At 41.5% G+C, this 22,947-nt stretch overlaps 2 protein-coding genes across 2 annotated transcripts; both read right to left on the reverse strand.

Annotated features, from left to right (window-relative positions):
* Window positions 1-4,014: 4,014 nt before the first annotated feature.
* Window positions 4,015-11,584, reverse strand: ipp (intracisternal A particle-promoted polypeptide). The gene is made up of 9 exons (XM_030774793.1): window positions 11,221-11,584; window positions 10,824-11,035; window positions 10,307-10,526; window positions 8,891-9,046; window positions 7,510-7,677; window positions 6,700-6,837; window positions 5,490-5,612; window positions 4,476-4,696; window positions 4,015-4,239 (listed from the first exon to the last, which is right to left on the reverse strand). The coding sequence occupies exons 1-9, from the start codon at window positions 11,582-11,584 to the stop codon at window positions 4,015-4,017; spliced, it is 1,827 nt and encodes a 608-aa protein (XP_030630653.1).
* A 7,271-nt stretch (window positions 11,585-18,855) lies between these two features.
* On the reverse strand, window positions 18,856-22,707 carry pik3r3a (phosphoinositide-3-kinase, regulatory subunit 3a (gamma)). The gene is made up of 8 exons (XM_030774794.1): window positions 22,627-22,707; window positions 21,579-21,684; window positions 21,233-21,331; window positions 20,891-21,071; window positions 20,410-20,535; window positions 19,695-19,795; window positions 19,226-19,402; window positions 18,856-19,054 (listed from the first exon to the last, which is right to left on the reverse strand). The coding sequence occupies exons 1-8, from the start codon at window positions 22,679-22,681 to the stop codon at window positions 18,856-18,858; spliced, it is 1,044 nt and encodes a 347-aa protein (XP_030630654.1). The 5' UTR covers window positions 22,682-22,707.
* Window positions 22,708-22,947: the final 240 nt, after the last annotated feature.

Raw genomic sequence — 22,947 nt, forward strand, 5'->3', positions numbered from 1 at the left:
GGTAACTTGCACACTCTTAGAATAGTCTGAGTTAGTCTTCTTAATTTAGCTGATTTAATATAAGGAGTAATTAGGAAGGAGAGGTTGCTGTATATATCTGATGGCTCACAGGAGGGGCTTTTAAACACCTCCTGGTTCTCCACATGACTGACAACACTAGAGGAGCACCAGTTCCTCTATCCTCATCTCTCAGTAGCCACAGAGTGGCTTTAATGAATTTACTGCTTCTAACAGTCTCACGTAGTGCACATGGAGATGCAAAAGAGCCCCGTAATGTGTAGGGGACTTCAAATGAAGATCTTTGGCTGATGGAGGGAGAAAAAAGGAACAAAAGAATGTCTATTCAGTTGTCGATTGTAGAATAGCACTACAGTGACTAAAACTGAACACACATGAACTCAGCGTTACTTGAAACTGCTGGTCAAATGACTCCATGACTTGCCATTGTCGCGAGTTTTTAGTTTCTTAGGTCAAATTCATTCCTGTCTGCTCCTTAAAATTTCCTTATAAAGAACTCATTTTAATCAGGTGTCTCGTATGAACAAAAACAATGAAGTAAGCGATATGGTGCAGGGTAAATAAGATTGATGTAAAAATGCATTTGTTTTTATGTGACAGATTTTGTTTTCCATTTACATGTACTTTGCAGTTGTAATTAAACATCACCAACTATACATGACAAAACAACATTGTCTTGTCATTTATTTCAGTATATACAGTTAATTTCCTTACGTGTTTGTTATTGCTGTATCTGTCTGAAAGAATGTGGTACTATGTCATTTTTTTTTTTTACATTTTTTTTCTATCAACACTGGTAGATCAGAGTTCCCATAACTGAAAAAAGTACAGTGTAAATGGATGGAATTGAAAGGCTACTTCACTTGTAATCATATCCAGAAGGGGGCAGCAGAGTGCGCAATTGATCCATTGCAGCAGTTCTCATTTCCCACTGTGAGGAACAAGCAGACGGCAGAATTACGCTCTAGCCCAGACTTTTCTAGCCTGATTCAACTTGTCTGCATTTCCTGCTGATTGCCAAGCTCCAGTCTTCTTGAGCTAAGTAGGCTGATGCTAGACGTCAGTCAGAATGGGCAGTCTCTCGGATCCATAGGACTGGAATCAAGCAACAATGCACAAAACTTTAAGGAGGAATGTAGACAAGGCTGCAGTCTGAACTGCATAAACTCTGAACGCAGACAACAGGAGCTAGGGGAGCTGGTTAAGTATGTGGGAACTCTTTGGGTACTAACCCCAGGTCTGCCAGCCTGCCACTCATTTGAGCATAACTGATAGAAGTTGCCCCCTAAGACCCTTGGTCTTTGACATAGACCATAGTAAATGTGAGTTCCTCTGGGAAGAAAGGATCTGATAAAGAAAGAAAAACTGTAACATTACTTGTGTAGTGACCAGAGGACATCGCGAGCTCTGAGAGAAAAGCTGGCTGGTTTTGTTTGTTCTAAAAGTTCTAGTTTTCCATGTGTTATTGGTTGGACAGTTTTGCAGTTCCTTTATCTTAGGAGGATGATCAATCAATGCTAGAAAAGGTTTTCTAAAGTTTTTAAAGCCAGTTACATTTGTAAAATACTTTTACAGTGGACATTGTCACAAATGCAATTTTTTATAGGATAACAGGGCTAACACCTTCAGTGAGCAAGCCTTGGGTTTCCTTTTGCTGACATAGGAAAAAACCTTCACAGGGGCCAAGACTCAACAGGGGGAGCCCATCCTCCTCTGTTTGGCTCTGGGATAGTTAGGGTTTCTTTCTCACTTATAAAACCCACCCATGCTCCACAGTGGACTGGCCCATACAAGTTCAGAGGTAGCCCCACCCACTGCAAAGCCACTGTGGGAAAACTTTTTTCTCTTCCTTTTCCCAGTTACTCATTTCATCAAGTGTTGTATGAAACAGATGACATAGACTATTTGTTTAACATAAAAAAAAGTGTCAAATTTATAGTTTATTATAAAATTTATCTTATACTTTTATTAAAAAATGTTAATATTTTGATGGCCAGCCTGAGATGGATTTGGAACTTAAGGGGAGTGTCAAACATTTTTGTTGATTTCATTTGAGACTGAAAGAAGGCAATGGGAAAAAGGAAATTATGTTTCATTCAGAATTTCAAAAACAGAGATTGCATATTTCAGTCTCTTCAGACTTCACATTAGTCTATCACAGTTACTGAGCATGGGGACACCTCTACCAGGAGTAGCCAAGGCCAGAGTTTCTCTTTGCTGTCTGCTGTCAGTGAGGCCAGTCAGATCCTCCTTCATGCTTGTCAGTGAGACCAGTCAGATGCCCGCTGTGTCTCCTGGCATTTTTGGTGGTTCCATGGTCCCGCTCCATCTTCTAAAGCAAGGGTGGGCAAATCCGGTCCTGGAGGTCCAGTGACCTGCCGGGTTTTTGTTTTCACCTCTTAGTTACCTGTTGATTTTCACCTTGCAAACAGGTGTCTACTCTCTTCAGCCAATCACAGATTGTATTTAGTTAGCTGACAAGAAAAACAGCAGGACCATGGCCCTCCAGGACCGGATTTGCCCACCCCTGTTCTAAAGCAACACTGTTTCTTTCCCTGCCCCCCACCCCAGCTCTAACTGGAGCAGACCATCCTGAGACAACACCCCCTCTTAAATGCATTAAACAGTGACTTTTATGCTACTGTGACAATGATTTTAGATTACTCAGTCCCAATAGACATTAGTGAGTTAAGTTTTAATTTATTACTTAATAATAATAAAATACAACAGTCAATAATAAACACCAACACTGAAAAGCAAACTTTGTGATTCACTGCTACAAGTGAATTTTGCCTCAAATTAAAAAAAAAAAAAACATAAGAATGGTTTCTTTGTACAAAGTCATGTAAATTCTGTTTGCAGATTCAGAGAAAAAAATATGAGATGTGCTGTTCGATGCCTCCAATGAACAGTCTTGACTTTTAGGTCAAGAGAGTGAGAAAACTTACACACTATTACTCTAGATTACTCTGTACCTCCTCTATCAGTAAAAAAGATCAAATATGAGGCACACACATTTTTAATGTTACAGTCCAGCAGTTGTTTAGATAAAGGCCCACTCATGTCATTTTCAACCATCACATGTAAAAATAAACTGAATGTAACGGTTGTTTTGCACCACTTTCAATTAGATACACACACACACAAGGTCCAGAGCACAGGTTTCCAGTCCAAAAAGATCAAAAGTCTAACGTAATGTATCGTCACTGGACACATGGGTGCACCGTGTCCTCGCTGCATTTAGGCTGTAAAACGACAACCATGTCAGCTGAAAAGTCCCCACAGTTCCTCTTTCATCAGACAGATGCAAGATGACCGTGTCAAATCCGCAGCGATGTCAGAGGTCAACGACCCTTAGACCAGGGAAAATCACTCTGAGCTTTTCTTTTTTTCTTACAGAGATTCCACACTTTTTAAAACACTAGCCAGCACTAGTCAGGAAACACATTTATGACCATCTGACAACAGAGGCTGTGTTTACATTCAGTACACCGCTTTGTAAAGTCTGAAAAACAAAGTACAGTAAGATGTAGCAAGTGCTAAACACTGATATTTATGCTGTCGCTGATCCGCTCTCATTCATTTACACACACATCCAGTTTGGATGCATGTAGTTATAGCTGTGTGATTACAACTGAACTGTGGCACTATTGAGACAACATTTTGACACTCTCGTGTCACCGCGGTGACGGAAAGATCCAGTTACATGTGATATAGATTCACTTGCAATTCATTTGCACTTCACTCATAAGTTAAGACACTTTTGTCTGTGTGCAATTTTCCAGCTGCAACAGTTATACATATAAAAGAGTTGTATAATTTATATTGATCAATCATAACAGCCCTGTGATTTTCTATGACATGTTACAACAGTGAAGTGCAGCAAAAAGTTACAGTGTGAGTGAAAAAAAATGGAAGAGTCATTTCTGAAGGAGTTGATGAATCTCCTATATTTCCTAAACAAAATAAATAAATAAACAAACAAACACGGAGCAGTCAGAGTACGGCCACACCTCCGTCACAGCGGCTGGTGATCATATTGCCGATTTCTGTCCAGGTGTCCAGGTGGGGGTCATAGATCTCAACCGAGTCCACCGTCACCGGAGCGGAAAAGTCTCGACTGGTTGCTCGCCCCCCCACCGCGTACAGCAGCCCGTTAACGGCTGCTACTGTCACTCCGGCACGAGCCACTGCCATGGGGGCCACCTCCACCCACTTCTCCTGTACGGAGCAGCAGAGAAAAAAAAATCATCATGTACCATATCAAAAGACATCTCATCCTTTCACTTGGCATGTCACATAAAGACAGTTTACAAGACGTCACCTCCTTCTCTGTCGCATGTCGGGTGAGATTGTAAATAACTGAAGATAAACTGCTGCCCACAAAGCAAAGGAATGATACAAAGCAATGAAGAAAAATTGGTAGAGACGTTACAAAGAAAAACAACATAATTCACCTCCTCTGGGCAGTATTTCTCCACGGTTTCCAGAGAGCCCAGTGCCTCGTTCCAGCCTCCCACGGCGTAGATGCAGTTGTTCAGGCTGGCAACACCCACGTAGGCCCGTCTGGTCACCATGACGGGCAGGGCACTCCAGCGGCGGGAGATGGGGTCGTACACCTCCGCGGAGCGCAGCTCCGTCCCCTCATCACTAATGCCTCCTATGACGTAGATGAAACCTGTCATGTTTCCACAGCCGGTGCGAGGAGGAGGTAAAGAGAGAGGAGGTGGAGAAGGGAGCATGTTGAGGAGGTAGACAAAAGATAGTGTTGAGGAGGTGGAGAGGAGGTTAATCCGAAAAAATATTTGGAATTTTTTTTAAATATACCAAAAAACCCTGAATCTTCAGTTCGTGTAAATTAAGACAATTTTATTTATCCCTAATTAGTCATGTCTATTTTAAATGATAGCCTACACATTAGAAATATAATTCAACATGTGTGTTACATCTTTAAAAATGCTGCATTCATAGTGTAGTTATGTATAAAAAGTCTAACATAAAACCCAGCACAACCCTCTTTTTAGTTATTTCTTTTTTTAATACTACATGGCAATGTAAGCTGAGAAATAGCAAGGTGTTTACTGATCATATTTCACATATGATGCATGAATGTTTACCAACAATTTCGCCTTTATTTTAAACGTGGGATTCCTTGCCTTGCATCTGTCTCTCCACTGTTGATGTTAAACTACAGCTCCATACACAGATGTCATTTTTCCATCTTAATTTTGATTTAAACTGTTATCCAACTCTTTGCTTCAATAAACTGTTTGCTATATATACGCAGCTAGCACCTTCCTGCAATGAAAATGGTTTATTTTTTTAAATACTCAGATTGTTATGGTGGTAACATTCAAATGTTTACATAAATTTGATGTGAATTTCACTGACAGGACAACATCTTTCCACGTATATATTTTTGGTTGTTTGTTTGTTTTTTTGTTGTTGTTGGGTTTTTTTTCCCCACATACCCTGCAGTTCACAACAGCCAAAATAGTACCGCGGTACAGCCATGCTGCCAATTACTTCCCACTTGTTCTCCTCAGGATCATATCGCTCCATGGTTTTCCCAATCTCCGAGCCGATCCAGCCCCCTAAAGCCACACATACACAGGGGTTAGGTCACCGGCCACACAGAACATGTTCATTAAGAGACCACCTCCTCTGTCACTCTCTTTACTGCAGTATTACTAAACATCAAATCAATTCAAACTAACTTAAACTAAAACTCTCCTGTCACTCTCTTTACCGCAGTATTACTAAACATCAAATCAATTCAAACTAAATTAAACTAAAACTCTCCTGTCACTCTCTTTACCGCAGTATTACTAAACATCAAATCAATTCAAACTAAATTAAACTAAAACTCTCCTGTCACTCTCTTTACCGCAGTATTACTAAACATCAAATCAATTCAAACTAAATTAAACTAAAACTCTCCTGTCACTCTCTTTACCGCAGTATTACTAAACATCAAATCAATTCAAACTAAATTAAACTAAAACTCTCCTGTCACTCTCTTTACTGCAGTATTACTAAACATCAAATCAATTCAAACTAAATTAAACTCAAACTCTCCTGTCACTCTCTTTACCGCAGTATTATTAAACATCAAATCAATTCAAACTAAATTAAACTAAAACTCTCCTGTCACTCTCTTTACCGCAGTATTATTAAACATCAAATCAATTCAAACTAAATTAAACTCAAACTCTCCTGTCACTCTCTTTACCGCAGTATTATTAAACATCAAATCAATTCAAACTAAATTAAACTAAAACTCTCCTGTCACTCTCTTTACCACAGTATTATTAAACATCAAATCAATTCAAACTAAATTAAACTCAAACTCTCCTGTCACTCTCTTTACCGCAGTATTATTAAACATCAAATCAATTCAAACTAAATTAAACTCAAACTCTCCTGTCACTCTCTTTACCACAGTATTACTAAACATCAAATCAATTCAAACTAAACTAAAAACAACAAATCAATTTCAAAACATACATAGTATCAATCCAAATGCACATCTACCATGATTAAATGGATGAAATTAAAGGGAACGGGAAAAAAATGATGTTGTGCTTATACTGAGACTATCTGATTGATGGTTCATTGATGATGATTGAATGAATGTGATTAACAGTCACACATTGGCTTAGCGACACTACAATCATTTACCCAGGGCATAGAGAGCTCCGTGACATGAACAAACTCCGACTCCACAACGTGGGAAGTTCAGGGAAGCCACTGCGGCCCACTGCTTGGTGACTGGATCGTACCTCTCCGTGCAGTCAAAGATCATGGAGTCTTTCTCCCCTGTGCAGGACCACACAGAACCACCAAGTTACATTTTTTTGTCCTCTCTAGAATGTCGACTGTCATTCATTACTAAATCGTGTTTCCACAGTCACATATAATCATTAGTGGGAGTATTCAATGGGATCAGTTTTCCAGTAACACCATAGCATTATGATGACTGGTTGATTATGTAAGAAGTGTCCGTCTCGCCCTCAATATGTCTCTGTCACTCTGGCACCTTGAACTTTCTGAGGACTCTTGTTCAACACTCCAGTTATTACTATATGTAACTGGTCTCATCACATGAACTTCTCCATTCCTCCAAATCAAAGACATCAAGCAGAAAAACATGCAATTCTTCAATGCAAATCTCAAATTAACATCAACCTGAGGGCTGCACGACGAAGCAAGGTTACTGGTTTATCCAGGCAACTTCTGGTTAAGTTAACTCAGAGTAAGTGGTAAACCTCCTAATAGAAGAGTCCTATGGCTTTGTTTTGCTAGGAGAATGAAGGCTTTTCTATTAGGAAGTTTACTACTCACTCTGAATTAAATTAACCAAAGGTTGCCTGCATAAGCCAGTTACCTCGCTTCGTAGTATAGCTCTCTGGCCATGTCATGAGAGATGATCAAATATCCAAGAAGTACATTTGTTCTCTCTCTAATGCTCTCATACACATACACACTCACCGCCCACCACGTAGATCATTCCCTCCAGGACGGCCACCCCGAGGCCACTGCGGGCCTGATGCAGGGAGGACACAGTGGTCCAGTACTGACTGAACGAGTCAAAGCGCTCCACACAGCTGAGGGCTCGACTGTCACTCCAACGGCCGCCCTGCAGACGCGTGTAACCGCCTGAGAAACAGAAAGAGAACAAACGGGAAGAGAGAGGGGTATAAGTAAAAAAAAAAAGGTAAAAAAAAAAAAATTTTAAAATACAAATTCCAAATGGCATGTAAGACTGCCCAACAACAAACTGACCCCTCACTTTGACTCCATCAAAATTTTCAGTTCAAAGCTCATTTCTGTAACTAAGTGACAATGAAAAAAACATTTTAAAAAAGCACATATATATATAGTTTATATATATACATATATATATAATATATATATATATATATTTACACACACACACACACACATATATATATATACATATATATATTAGGAGTCTGCATTTAATCCATCCAGCTGTGAACAGTGAGCAAATGAGCACACACATAAACCCGGAGCAGTGGGCACACACACATAAACCCGGAGCAGTGGGCACACACACATACACCCGGAGCAGTGGGCACACACATAAACCCGGAGCAGTGGGCACACACACATAAACCCGGAGCAGTGGGCACACACACAAACCCGGAGCAGTGGGCACACACACATACACCCGGAGCAGTGGGCACACACATACACCCGGAGCAGTGGGCACACACATACACCCGGAGCAGTGGGCACACACACATACACCTGGAGCAGTGGGCACACACACATGCACCCGGAGCAGTGGGCACACACACATGCACCCGGAGCAGTGGGCACACATACATACACCCGGAGCAGTGGGCACACACACATACACCCGGAGCAGTGGGCACACACACATACACCCAGAGCAGTGGGCACACACACATACACCCAGAGCAGTGGGCACACACACATACACCCGGAGTAGTGGGCACACACACATACACCCGGAGCAGTGGGCAGCCACAAGGCCTACTTGCTCACGGGCACTTAAGCTGTGAATGTCGAAGGAGGGGAAAGCAGTGTTCATTCACTCCCCCCGGCCACACTTTTTCCTGCCCGTCCAGGGGGTCAAACCAGCGACCTTTCAGTCCCAAGTCCGCTTCTCCAGCCTTTAGGCCATGGCTATATACCATATACATACATATATGGTGTATGGTAATGAGTGATGAATATAAGTAGTTTCATTCTCCTATCTTTGATTGAGCCTCAACTTTTCATCTGAGCTGCAGGGTAAGAACGATAAAATCCCATCCACTGATCGATTAATCAATGTTTTTAATCCATTATTAATCTGAGAGAATATGTGATATGATTTTACCGATGGCATAAAGGTATTTGCGGGCCTTCCTCCTGGGCCTGGTCTTGGCTGGGTGTAGCATGCTGAGCGTCTTGTTCTCTTTGGGAGACTTATTGACCTCTGTGTACTCCCTGAGTAAGGTCTGCAGCGCCACCCGCAGGCTGAAGTCTGAAATGCCTGTGAAATGAGAGAACACTGCTCATATTAAACTCTGGCCAGAGCAGGATTCACAGGTTAGCAGGGCAACTATCAAGCTGACATGTGGTTGTATTTGTCACAAAGGTGATTGGGTACATCACCATGGGAACTCGTGCTCCATGCCTAACCTGCTCCAAAACAGCCTGACTGAACCTGTCTTCTCCATGAGCACAGGAATCTGGGCCTAAGCCAATCAAAACTGCAGTAAGTCTGACGTTACCTTTTCTTGTAGAATTCAGTAGTCCCATTAAATAAACTGAAGTGAGTTCCTTGAATTCATTTAATGTTAAATTCACTTATCATTTATACAAAGATGTTTACACCTGCTGAAGAACACACCAGGAGCAGGAGCAGGAGCAGGAGCAGGAGCAGTGGGCAGCATGCCTGGGCCTGGGGGGCAGTTGGGGGTTAAGTGCCTTGCCCAAGGGCACTTCAGCCGTGGTCGTTGTGGGATGGGAAGGCGCTCTTCACCCACTCCCCCTGGTCCGGGGATTGAACCAGTGACCCTCCAGCCGCAAGCTAACCATTAGGCCACAGCTGCCCCGAATTTATAGTGTTTAAAACACTGGAAAGCGAAACAGTTATTTTCGCCTCTTTAGAGCCTTATGCATCTTTATTTAACTTTATACCACGTGCACAAGGTTTGTATGATTAAGTTCTGTGTAATTCTGTTGTTAAACAGCTTTCTAAATTGCAATATATCTTTCTTTTTTCTTTTTGCAAAAAGTTCTCAGCATTCAGTGAGTCTCCAGGGATAGACAAAACCCATGACCTTTGACCTATGAGAGACACAGAGCTTCCGATTGGACAGAGCAGGAAGTCCTTCAAGGCTTGTGCTAATCCACCAGAGTAAGGAGAGGAGATGAGCCTAAGGACACCCTGTCACTTAACCACACCTCCTCAGGGGAGGAGGAGTCATCACAGAGAGGAGAACTCCCCAGTCTCAATCCTTTCATTTCTTTCCTGTTCAAATGCCTACACTACTTTTACAAAGTCTATGTCATCCAAAGAGATTTGGGCAAAAGACATGATATGCTAAATCATCATTTCTGATAAAAACTTAAGTTGACTTTATTTTATCTGTAAATATCATGACCCACCATCTCTGCTCATCACTGTTGAGCTAAAAACCAAGGACTCAGGTAGTTTCACATTTCTGAGTCTCCATTTATCATGGAGACACTAATCATTCAGAGCACGAATCTCCCTTTTTTTCCAGGATAGCACTACGCCTCTAACCCTCGATATACTTGAAGAGCCTTTGGGGGGAGAGAAGGGGGAAGCGAACAGGGTCCAGAACTTCCACGACATGCTTCTTCCGTCGGCTCACGTCCTGCAGCAGCCAGTCCATCGCCGCCGTGAAGACCTGGTACTCATCCTCGATCCGCAGCTCCTCGCTCCGCAGGAGCTTCACCAGCTGCTCCTTCGACAGGCTCGAAAACTCCTCCGCAGCACACACCTGAGGACAAAAACGGAAAAAAACCAAAAACATCTGACTCAAGAGGATGAGACGCTAATGGTGTTTCAGGTTTCGACTCGCTTCTTCACAAATGTACAGTAGAGTGCTGATAAAATAATTCTTGTTTGGTGACACAAAAGAGTAACAAACCCAAAAAGTGCCTGTCCACAAATAGTCTACCACTTAAGATTTTCAGAACTGATCATCATTCATATCTCAGCTGTCTGTATCATTTAGTTTATGAATTTATTGTAGTTCTTTTTAAGTAAAAAAGAGAAATCTTTAGGGTAAGTTCACCTCTAGGAAATGGACATGGATGTAATTTTCAGTGAATTCCAGTAAGTCCATGCAGCCTATGTGTTCCAGGAACTGATAGATGCCCACGCAGTTTGAGGGATCCATCTGAGTCCTGAGAAATTCCCCACATATGGAGACAACTTCACTCAGCTGCAACATGTCTGCGGCCACCATCACCTCCTGCACATTATCCACGGTGACGTCAATAGTGCCTGCGAGAATCAGCGTTTACAGAGAGAAATGGCCAAAACAAATATGATTTAAGTGAAACTTAAGCTGTCAAAATTTGAGAAACACACGACAGTAACTGTAGAGTTGTCCACCTCAGCGTTTTGAGATTGATGTTGTCACGGATATACGTTATATGGCATGACGTGAACTTTAACACACCATTTACCTGTATAAATAAATTCAAGGAGCATCTCGAAAATATCAGCCTCCACTCCAGCAATCCGCACTTCCTCTTCTCGGGCCTCGCTCATCGCCCCAGAGAACAGCGCTGCGAAGTACGGTCCGCTAGCGGCCAGCACTAGCCTGTGAACGTTGAAAACTCGTCCGCCGACGAGCAGTCGCACGTCGCAGAAATCCGCCCGAAGACGCATTTTGTTCATCTGCGCCAAAAGCAGCTGCGCGTGCTGCTCAGAGGCATAGAGTGCCCTCTCTGTCGCGTGACCTGGCCCTGTTGCCCCCGCAACACTGCCCCTGCGAAACGGAACGGCGGCCAAGGGAGGGGACGCGCGCGATGGACACGATGAGGACATGGTTGTATATGCTGAGCTGTGGTAACCTCAAACAGAGTGTCGCTGCCTACGGCGTGACAGGCCCTCCATCCATTCAACCTGAAATGGAACGGGACAAAAATGGAACCCTATCCAGATATTTGTTGGATTCCCGTCCACCAAGAGAGTTTGATTTATGAGGGGTAATTTCTGCCAAAATTCAGTTCAAATATACAGTGGAGACCAAACTGAAAAATAAACTCGTCAGCGATGTTGTAAACTCCACTTCATGTTAAGTTTGAGATAAACGCTGAAAGTTAATTACTAGGTCAACGTGTCACCAGTGGGGTAAACTACACTTTAGCTAGCCTGTGACAAGTTTGTTACAAATTACACCCAGTGGAGATTAAGATGAGAATATATAGCAGAACATTACAAAACCCAGGGAAGCTGATGGTTAATACGTGGGGTGTCCATGCATGATAGTGAACATTCTCGAGGTATGTGGTTACAAAGCATTCTCCACTGAGCTTTTAGACTGGTGGTGACATGACCTAGGCCTCTAACTGTAGCAGATGAAACTTCTGCATTAGATGTCATCGCTACAGATTCGCGTCATTATGACATTTAACACGAACTGCAATGTGTCCATTGCTGAGTGTTCAGGCACTGTACTGTGATAGGTTTATTATCTGTACTGCATGTCTGATTGTTTCTGTAAAATGACCCATGGTTTGTCCATACTTTACGTAATACCTTCAGTTTAAAGGAACCACTTTTCAGTAAGGGATGTACTTTTTAAAACCTCAAGACTGTATTTGTAAGCCAGCTTTCTCAGTTTGTTTTATAGCGTTAGCTTTCACGCGTTTAACTTCTAGACATCTCGTAATGCTTTTTTAATGAGGTTTTATTAGGTTACAAAGTTACAATAACCAGTTCCACTAAATGTCACATGAGTACTGTTGACGTGCTATGAGTAACGTTAACGTTCCAGTGTTCGTTGCCGGTAGGGTACCAGAAAATATGCTTTGATCCGCAAGTGTGACCAGAGTCTGTTTTATAGGCGTCAACACGAGAGTCATCTAACAATGTCACCGTCACAGTTTCACACCGCTATGTAGTCAGGTACTGTGTAAGCTTTTATTGCTGATAGCACGTATAAATTCTGACTTTAACCTCTTTAAGGTTTCGTAACACATCACTTAACACGAACGGTTCCGAGGCCTCCTAGATCCTAGTCAGTGTTATAGCTACACACCCAGCGCAGTCCATTCTCTGGGTTGTCATGCAAGCCTGCATCTGCAAGCCTGTATCAACTAGCGTGTTAGGAACATCCTGCTAGGAACAACCGATAAACTCTTGCGATGTATTTAGATAATCTCCACCTGATGAGAGGGAGAGATTATGAATTACTAATGAGGGAATACACTGACCTGCCAGCACCGTGTGATCGTCACTCCATCTGTTTAATAACTAGGTTTCTGTGCAAGCAACAAAATACGCAAACTTCCGTATGTCAATCTATTTTTCTGTCATCGGCTAGGTGACCTTGTGCTATAACAGACCCAAATAGCGGATCCGTGAAGACACTAAGAGGTTGGGACCTCTAAATAGCGGTTGATAAGACAAGTCAGTATTGTTGTGGGAATATTTTGCTGTCAGAAGTATCAAATAGTTTTAATCAATTACACTTTTTAAAGTTTCCTTTTTAAATAGGTATTACACCTCAGTAATATACAATCAAACGGTACATTTTTACTTTAAGTCCATCTTTAAGTCAGTAAGTCAGTCCTTGTCATCTAAATCAAGTGAATAATTCTTGTCTTTTTCTGCCAGGATAGCATAAAGAACTGCCAAAATATCATTTCAGCCAAAGTGTTATGGTTAAACTTTTTTTTTCACTTTGACATTTCATCTTGATCTACGACAAAAAAATCTCAGTTAAATACTTTATGATTCCATGTTGCAATGCAATAAAATGAACCAAAGTCCAAGGTAGGTGAATGCTTTTTACAGCCACTGTGTGTTTCAGCTCTTCAGCAGCTAGGCCTAATTTTAACAGCTCTCGTAAGACTTATTATAAAATGTTAAATGACCACCAAATACTTCCAATCATTTAATCAAAGCCATTTAAATTACTAAATAAAATAATAGAATTTAATGCAATTTAATACATTACATTTGATACAAAATTAAATTTTGTGGGCTCAATATCAAATATTAAATCTAATTAAAATTAAGTCTCAGCTACAATGAAACCCAAATAATGTTGTAGTACACTGAATGGTGAGTTTATTAGTGGAACTCATTGGGTACTGTGTTTGATCTCCCTTTGCCTCTGGAGGAGCCTGAGTTCTCTGGGGTCTGGATTCCATGTGGTATTGGAAGTGCTGGGCAGGGATGCTAGCCTATGCTGATTGGACAACAGTAGAGTAACCTAAAAATGCCCTAATGGGTTGAGGTCTGGGGTCTACACAGGCTCTCAAATGGAAAATGAATGCGCTGTTATGTTCCTGGAACCATTTTGAGACCACTCATGCTTTTTGACTTTTTGCTTTATCGATGGCAGACATATCCATGTGTGATAAAGGTAAACTGTGATGGTGAGCATCTGCATTCAAATACACTGCAACATCCAGGTGTTACTCAGTGAGTATCATAGGTGTCTACTGTGTGTCAAGAAAGCATTCTTCACACGTTTACACCACTGCTGTCAGCCTATGCCACTAACACCAGGTATGAAAGGACCATGAACTCATGCTGCTTACGCCAAACCCAGAGATATACGACCCAAGACAGAGCACCTCACTCCTGAGAGTCATACCACACTCAGAGTTCTATAGGTCACACTAACATTGAGTCAAACATTAACTGGATCCCTTCATGGTTGTCTGTCTGTTTGTTTTATATGGCAGGCCGGAGTCATGTGACTTACTGTCTGTAGAAACAATTCATGCTTTTTTTGTGTGTGTGTGTGTGAATGGGTTGGTGTTTCTTGTGGTCTGCCTGTTGAATGTTTATCAGCCACATTGAGAAACTGCATATTACAGCCTATGTCAAAGTGCGCTGTTTTCCTAACACATCTAAAGACACACTCTTGGCACTTTTAAAAATACGTTGAGTAAAAATACAGTGAGATGATTAAAATTGTTCTGCAACAAGTTCTACAATGTGTTGTGAAGTAAACTTATTTAATTATTATTGTTGTTCATTACATTTTGTAATTATTTGTTAATTAACACTGCTTTTTCTCAAGGCTGTCTATAATGTCATGCAGAATATAGCTAACTAAATACAGTGAAAATCTAGAACTTAAAGCTAACTATTTCAGATCTATGCTTTAGTTCAACAGAACCTTATAATTCCAGTGTCTTCACAAATGGAACCAAGTGTTTCGTGAATTATACAGATGCTTTAAACACCCACCCTGGATACGACTCAGTCATTAGTTCACCTGAACGCATCATCGTCAAGAGTGACCTGAAGGACACCGTCACCTGGACATGGTTCAGACCGTGATAGTTTGTAAAATTTGGCTGTTTGTGCCTCTGTGTTTGTGTGTGTGTGTGTGTGCGTGTACATACATGTCTGGCTGTTGGCTAGCGGCAGCTCTGATTGGTTTCACCTACTGGCCCCCATCTACTACGAGTTTCTTCTAGACATTCGCCAGCCACTGCCAGTGAGACAGCTGGCATCCAAAAAGGGGCTTCCTGAACCCCTAAACCTGATTTAATTGAACATCTGGTCCTATAACACCTTAAGTGGATGATCTGAGGGGCTGGTGGTAATATTTGAAAGCAAAAAGACCAGAACCTGTAACCTCCAACCAAGTCAGCCTCCAACCAGTTCTGAAAAACTTCAAACAAAAAAGAAAAGAAAAAAAATCACAAGTTGGTCTTGTCTGTGGGCATTTTACTAAATACATGCTCAAATGATATGAGAGACGAAGCTTATTCAAGACTTTTGCCCTCTGACCAAGTGTTACAGGCAGTCTGTGTGAGTACTTGTGCCTGCTGCTGACAGGCTGATGCTAAGTGCATCCAAGGACTTTCCCTCTCTCTCACCCCTGTCTCACTTGGCATACCTTTCCCTTGTTTAACTCTACCATTTCTAATGCCTCCCAGGTTTGTCTTAGACTTAAGACAGATTTTTAGCTTGTCTACCATCAGCGGATGAGCCAGTGGACTAACTCGCAAACAGACAGCACACACACATTAAACCCTGATCAAATCCTCAACCTGCCTTCTAACAGTAACAGAATGTACTTTCTCCAGTTGGTTCAGTAGGAAGACTATTCTATCAAGGGATAATGCCCAGAGACCTGAAAGTCCTACCACCATCATTTAAAAAAAAAAGAAAGAAAAGAAGAAAAAGAAAACGCTTTTGAATTGACAGCAGTGAACAGTTTAGATTGGAGTTGCCCAAATCTAGCCCTGGAAGGCCAAAGTCCTGCTGCTCTCCATGTCAGCCAGCTACGTATGGTCTCTGATTGGCTGAAGAGCACACACACCTGTTTTCCAGGTAAAATAATTAGCATCTAATTAAGAGGTGAAAAAGCTGCAGGACTTTGGCCATCCGGGGCTGGATTTGGCATGTCCTCTGGTATAGACAATAAAAACTGGCACCCTATTTGGAAAACTGGAGAATTTGTTAGAATTCACACTATATGGTTGTAAGGAAAGTGTTGTTTCTTATTTTCAAACAGTAATGAGAAGCTGCCTGGCACTGCTGCATGTGGATACACAGGTGTGATGTGGATATACTGGGAAGGGAGAAATTGAGGGAGTGTGTGATTCATTGTCACAGGACTATGACTTCATCAGAAAAAATGTAGCCAACCTCCAGCAGAGCTAATGATGTCAAGTAACCATGTTTTAACTACAATAGTCTGTCAATTCTGTGTCTGATGAAAAGATGGTCGGTGTGAAAAGGTTAGTCTAAGACATGAGGTATAGACCACACACACTGCACAGACGTAACAAGTGGGAGCAATGCCATGCCACACACACACACACACCAGCCCTGCCCCCACGGTTAAGCCAGTCCGCATTGCTGACACAGATGAGGGGGGTTAATCTATATCTCAGGTCTCCAGAAGAGATGTCTTCAGAGAAAATCCTCTGTAGATCTGCTGCAAGAACATCCCGATCTCACACCCCACCCTAATCTCCCATTATGGACCTAGCAGCTGTGAGGTGATCAGCCACCTGCTGGTACACAGCGAGCTCCCAACAGCCACACACTGGAATACCTCACTCTCGTTTGCTAAGCCTGTTTTCTTGACTTTTCTCTAGTTCCCTTTTCCATGCCTCTTCCCACATCTTTTCCTTTTTCTCTCTGTGTCCCAGCTGAAGAGTTAAGATTTCCTGATTTTAGTCCGCGTGACTTGAAAACTGAAATCTGAGTGAAAAACTGTTCATATCAGCTTATATGCTGATCATTTGCTGACCCTAAGCTGCATAGGAATCAAACACAAGAATGAAAAGTTCTGAGAGATTTATCCCTCTTCCTTAGTCAGCCACATCTGATGAAACAGTTAAGAGTTGTATAGTTTAAAAAGGAAGTGCTAATGATTGAGAGCAATAACACCATGAAAAGCGGCAAAACTACTTAACTCCTTTTTCTGACATGATCCATCTTAAAAGAAAACCAGTAATGTACAGCATTCAGAGAATTTAAATATTTTAACTAGTTTATCAAAGTCAGTATGCTTTTTGTTCTATTGACCTTCCATTTTGGTATGATATCATGTCCCCACAGTCTGCAAACACAAGCTCATTAAGTCTTCCTGATTCTGAAGAGAAGTGGGGATTTAATGAGAAAATAAAACATTGAGGGCGGAACAACTGCATATGCCAAACGGCCGAAATGCTTAAGGTTTAGCTTTCAAGTCAAGGCAAGCTAAAATTCCAGCCCTACTTGGTTTCTTTCAGCTCTCCCGAAATAACATCTGACTCGTTATAAGCAAATATTTGGTTCTGCCTTAAGAAAAGTGAGAGAGGAAGTCCACCCCTGCTGATATATGAGCTCATTGTAACCAGTACCTTGGTATTTGCTGGTTACATAGATGGTCTGTCAATAAAACACTTGGATTTCTAGTTTTTAGTATTTTTCAGCAAAAACTTCATTCACCATACCAACCTTAAAAACTGCCATAAAGGGTGGCATAAAGTCATGTCATCAATGAATTTCCCGTACAGGGACTTTTAAAATGTCAGATGGGGGTGGGGCAAGCACCCTATTTCCTGGCAGTGCAAAATTTTCTGATGTGAAATCTTGCTGATACAATTTCTCATTTGTTCTCACAGTAGGCAGGACCAAGCAGCATCCTGGCCTTTGTCAGCTCACTTAAGTATTGACATACTTACAATATACACAAACAACAATTAAAAAATACTCATCTGCTGAGACATAATGAGCAGGAAAATCTCGCTGACAATTTAATTACAAGGTCATTGTCAAAATGGATCACATATGGACAAATGTGAATTTCCATTAAAAAAATCACTTTTTTTTAAACGCAGAGAGTTAAATGTATTTAAAAAGTACAAAGACAGTAATTTGAAGCATGTTATACTGGTATGCTACCCTACTGTACTGTGTATACATACCAGCTTTTCTCTTAGATGCTAAAACTGAGATCCAAGCACATAAAAAGTCAAGGTTCTTGTCAAGACTTATTCACATTTTGAGCACAGTATCTTTGGCAGAGAGTGGAAAACTGTCATAAAAAAATTCAAGTGTCGCATTACAAAACCCCCCCACACCCCTAAAAAATAATAATAACAACAGTGATAACCAAATCAGGTATTAACTGTAATCGCAAAACTGTGTAACAATGTGTCAATTTACAGTTCTATTTGACAAAATGAGAATAAAAATTCAAGCTTTCGGTCCACCATAGATGAGGCATCATGTCAAAAATGTCAGCGTATAAAGTGTGGTCAGTCAGTCTGGTCAATGTATAAAAATATCTAAACTGTCCATAAAAGAAATGACCATAACCACAGACTCAATATATATGTCCCTTGAACATATAATAAAGCCTCAGAGAGTGTGTGTTGTCAGCAGAAGTTCTGACAGTAAACATATCTACATTAAACACTTCAGTTAGTTCACTTATGTGTCCTAAAGATTGTGACGGAATGCCATCACCATGGTAAAGTGCCATAACAAATGTCCCCCAGCAGGTGGGGGACTTCGGGAGGCTTTCAATGGAAAAAGCGCCGCTCTCTGTCCCAGTCCGTCCCTACCTGGAACGTGAATGGGTGAACAGATCAAGTTTTACATCTGTAGGGAGAAAAGCCACAGTCCTAGCTCTGAATGCTGGGTGCAGTCATGTGGACTGGGTAGGCAAGCCGCACATCCAAAGCTCGGTTGTGCTGGACGAGAGAGGTGTGGTGGTAGTGCAACACAAGGTCCTTCAGAGAACTGTACAGGTCATAGGGCTCAGCAAAACCATAGCCACGTGATGTACGGTAGATCACACAATGTCTCACCTCCTCGTCCACCCTGCAACGCATAGAAACAACCCTATGATTACACACATTGCATCAGTTCAGACTTGAGACTTAAGACTCAGGCTGGCAGGTTACTGTTATAAAGGCAAGCCTGAACATTGTGGCTTTGGTGAAACCTGGTCTTTCTTTGTTACTGACAATCGGCTATAAACCGAAAACTCACACAACAGAGCAGGCATAGCAGCCCTTCTTGCTGCTGCTGCGGATCAGGAAAGCTCCAGAAGGCTTCCCCTTGAGTAGCTCCTCCGCCTGTGCCCGGCTCAGGTCGCCGACAAACCAGCTCGTCTCCTCGAGGAGAGCCTGGTACTCCTCAGGATGCTCCTGCGTCAGGTAAGGATCTCTATGGAAACGTTAATCAAGACCCACTCAAGATCTCAGTGTGCGTGAGGGGGAAACCTCTTTTTAAAAATGTATAGCGCAGCATTTTGAGGGTTTACTTAAAGCATTAGCTCCTGGGGATAGAGCGATTACCTGAGGGCATTAAGATAATACCTTATTCATGCAGCAAATCCATTACGCAACTATACAAGAACTGGATCATCAGTACTCATCAAACCCAAGTGTCTTGGGTTTTGCCACAAGTTTATTTTTGTTCAAGGCAATGTGGAAGTGGAGCATTATCTCACACTTACCCTGTCTGGTTCAATGAGTCATCATGTGAATGATGCTGCTCATCAAAGATCTTGGTCATCTCGTTTAGAGCCTCGATGGCCTTTTGCCTCATCTGGATTTTCTGGACACAAGGAGACAAAGACATGCGTGTCAGTGGGTTTCAGTCAGGTTTATGTGTCGACTCATAGATTAGGTATTTGAAATGAATAAATGGCACATTTATAAATAAGGTTCTGGTTTTGAGTCTGCTGCATGTGTTTTTTTTTTAATTGTAATACACTAACGTTAGTTTAGCAAGTACCGATTCATTTAATACTGACCACCAGGTCATCAACATAACGCAGATACACACGAAGCCCTACATATACACCAACAACTTAAGGCTGTCCAGTGTAGCCAAAGGTTCATGTCACAAAACAATTTCAAATTGGAATAGTAATGTATGCATCATGGTGGTTCTTTTTTTATCACCTTCTAAAATCTCCACATCTACCAGTTTGGGGTTTTTTTGTGCGGCGGCATATGCTTTAGCCACTTGATGTGGTAGCCTACATTTGTAAATATGAAAATAATTTTCTTTACAGGCCATCTAAGATTAATGACAGCTGAACCGTTCTACTGCTCAACACCAAACTCACCTACAGCTGTAATTACTGTGGCATATTTCAATTCTAAGTGTGCTCAGACATAGAATTTTGGCTGAAACGTTACAGAACATTCCAGAATACACCTAACCTGTAATGTCTTTGTGTAGATGCTGAACAGAGGGTCGTTCTCTTGAGTCTTTTCTTCAAACTGATGGCAATATTCCAGAAGTTTCTCTGAAGTTGTGTCCCAGCTCTTACTCTTGACAATTTGGTCCTGAGAAATCATTATATCCACACACATACATATATATACGGTTAATAAAAACTGCTAATTGTTGGTAAGCAATAATAGTATTCAGTCCCTTACTAGCACAAAAATAAATATAAAATATAGGATTATAGCATCTCTCTCTCTCTCTCTCTCCGTAACACATACATGAACACACAAGCACACAAACACATTCGATGACCATCCACTCCAGCAAGATTCTGAATGCAAACAGCAAACAGAGAGGAGAGGAGAGATGACTTTTAAAGTCACTAAAAAAAACACGTGAGGCTTTAAACACGGTGTTAGAGGTCATGAGCTGACGGTCACTAGCCAAGCCCAAGCCAAGCTGGACACCCACCGGTCTGAAACGGGACAGAGGGTAGGCGAGTGTGACATCAAGAGCTGCGTTGTACTGGACTAACGTCCGGTTCCGAAAATACTCAATGAGCTCCACCACAGAGCCAAAGGTGAACGGCTCTGAAAATCCATACCTCCCATCTCGGTGGTGGATCTTGATAAGCTTGTTGGTGCCGCTTTTCCTGAGAGGATTTGACAAGTGTGGAGTAAGGATTAGTCTCAGCCTGTTACCATCTCCTTTAAACCATTCAATACTAAGTGCTTATGGCTCCACCAGGGCCTTAAATGAGGATGCAGCAACCCACAGTTCTCAATATTTACTCCTGTAATCCTCTGCCTTTACCTCAGAGTTAACGTGTAGTCTCCCCGCGCCTTCGTGGACGCGTCACGGACAAGGAAAGTACCATCTGGCATGTCCCTGAGTTTCTCATTAACATCCTCCCTAAAAGCCATAAATAAATAAATGAGTAAATAAATAAAAAATAAATAAAGTGGAATGATGATTTGTGGAAATGGCAATAAAACAAAATGATAAATCTTATAAATAAACAGGAGATGTAAATTAAACATAAATGTGTGAGTAGGTGTGTGTGTGTGTGTGTTTTTAAATATGTGATAAATCTAAATAGCAGGGTCTATTATTCGTGTACAATAAGGTAGCGATATTATAATGATGCAGTTGCTCTCACCTTGATATATCACCCCAGTACCACTCAGCATCCTCTAATGAGTAGCTCGGCATTTCATGGGGTAGAAGGTAATCATCAGACACTGGTACCAGCTCAAATGGAGGTCCTAAAAAGCAAGAGGAACAATTAAAGTTAATTTAAATACGTGCCATCCCTAACACTAACAAGATTACCCGTTTATTGAACAAATATCAGAATATTAACTAAGTCTTTTGTTCAAATCTGAAAGTGATTACGAATTTAATTTTCTTGATAACTCGTTACAGTTATAAGAGGCCAAGTGGATGCACCTCCTAAAACCAAAGAAGAAAAGAAAAAAAAGACTTCATCTCTGAACTTTGATTGATCGGCATACCTGGGTTACTCAGGTTCACTTTCATTTTCGTCTAATAAAAAGCTAATTGACATACGGCTGACATAGCAAAGAGAACGACAATATACTGAAATAAAACCAGAGCAAAATGATGATACAGCTCTCTGTTCTTCAGACTACAACAAATCCCACTTAAAATCAACTCACGACAGACACTGTTCTGAAAAAAAAAACACTTAACTAACTTCTTAGTGTTTTACCATAAAAAAACAAACCTTACACACACACAAAAGCACTGGTGACAGGAAGCAGTTGGTGTAGTTGCTAAGGGCAATTCAGGATCTGCCCACAGTCAAGCAAGATGGTTTCAAGAAATGCAGGTTGCCGTTTAAAGTAAGATTATCTCATGCGAGTGAACCGGTTGGCAGAGTGACAGCGAGGTAAGTAGACATGCCCACAGTCTCCAGGGCTTGCCCTCACTGAACTCAATGCTCCCGTAACACCGTGACCAGAGATGGTCAGACTACATGTCGGGACATGACTTATTCTTTGGCTTAGGCGAAGTGTACAAGAGTACGGTCCCGCCACACAGACCAACATTTAGGCTACAGTTTACGTAGTCTGGGGCCTACAGTCTCATATGACGCTGTTAGATAGACAGCCACATAAAATAAAACGAGGAAAAAAACAATGAAGCGACATGACAAAACTTTTTTTCCAAAAGGGTTATCCTACCTGAGGGAACTTGGTTCATTTCGATGTAAAACAGAAGTTCGGTAGGATATGACATTTTCGCTCCAAAAGCTGCTCCGTGTTTCCTAAATCTCGTACACCCACACAGTTTGACAAGTAATCTTTTAAGAAAAAAAGGCAAACAAAACGTCCATAAATGATCAGACTTGACAACGAAAACTCATTTCTTCTTTAGTTCATATGTCAGTCAGTTGCTCCGTCATGATACACACGAGAGGAAATCCCCCTGACACATAAGAAAATCCAACAGAGCCGCTGTATTGTAAATCTTTGACTTGAGTTGAGTGTTTTCGGCAAGTTCAC

This window comes from Chanos chanos, chromosome 5, assembly GCF_902362185.1.
Source record: "Chanos chanos chromosome 5, fChaCha1.1, whole genome shotgun sequence".
NCBI lineage: Eukaryota > Metazoa > Chordata > Actinopteri > Gonorynchiformes > Chanidae > Chanos > Chanos chanos.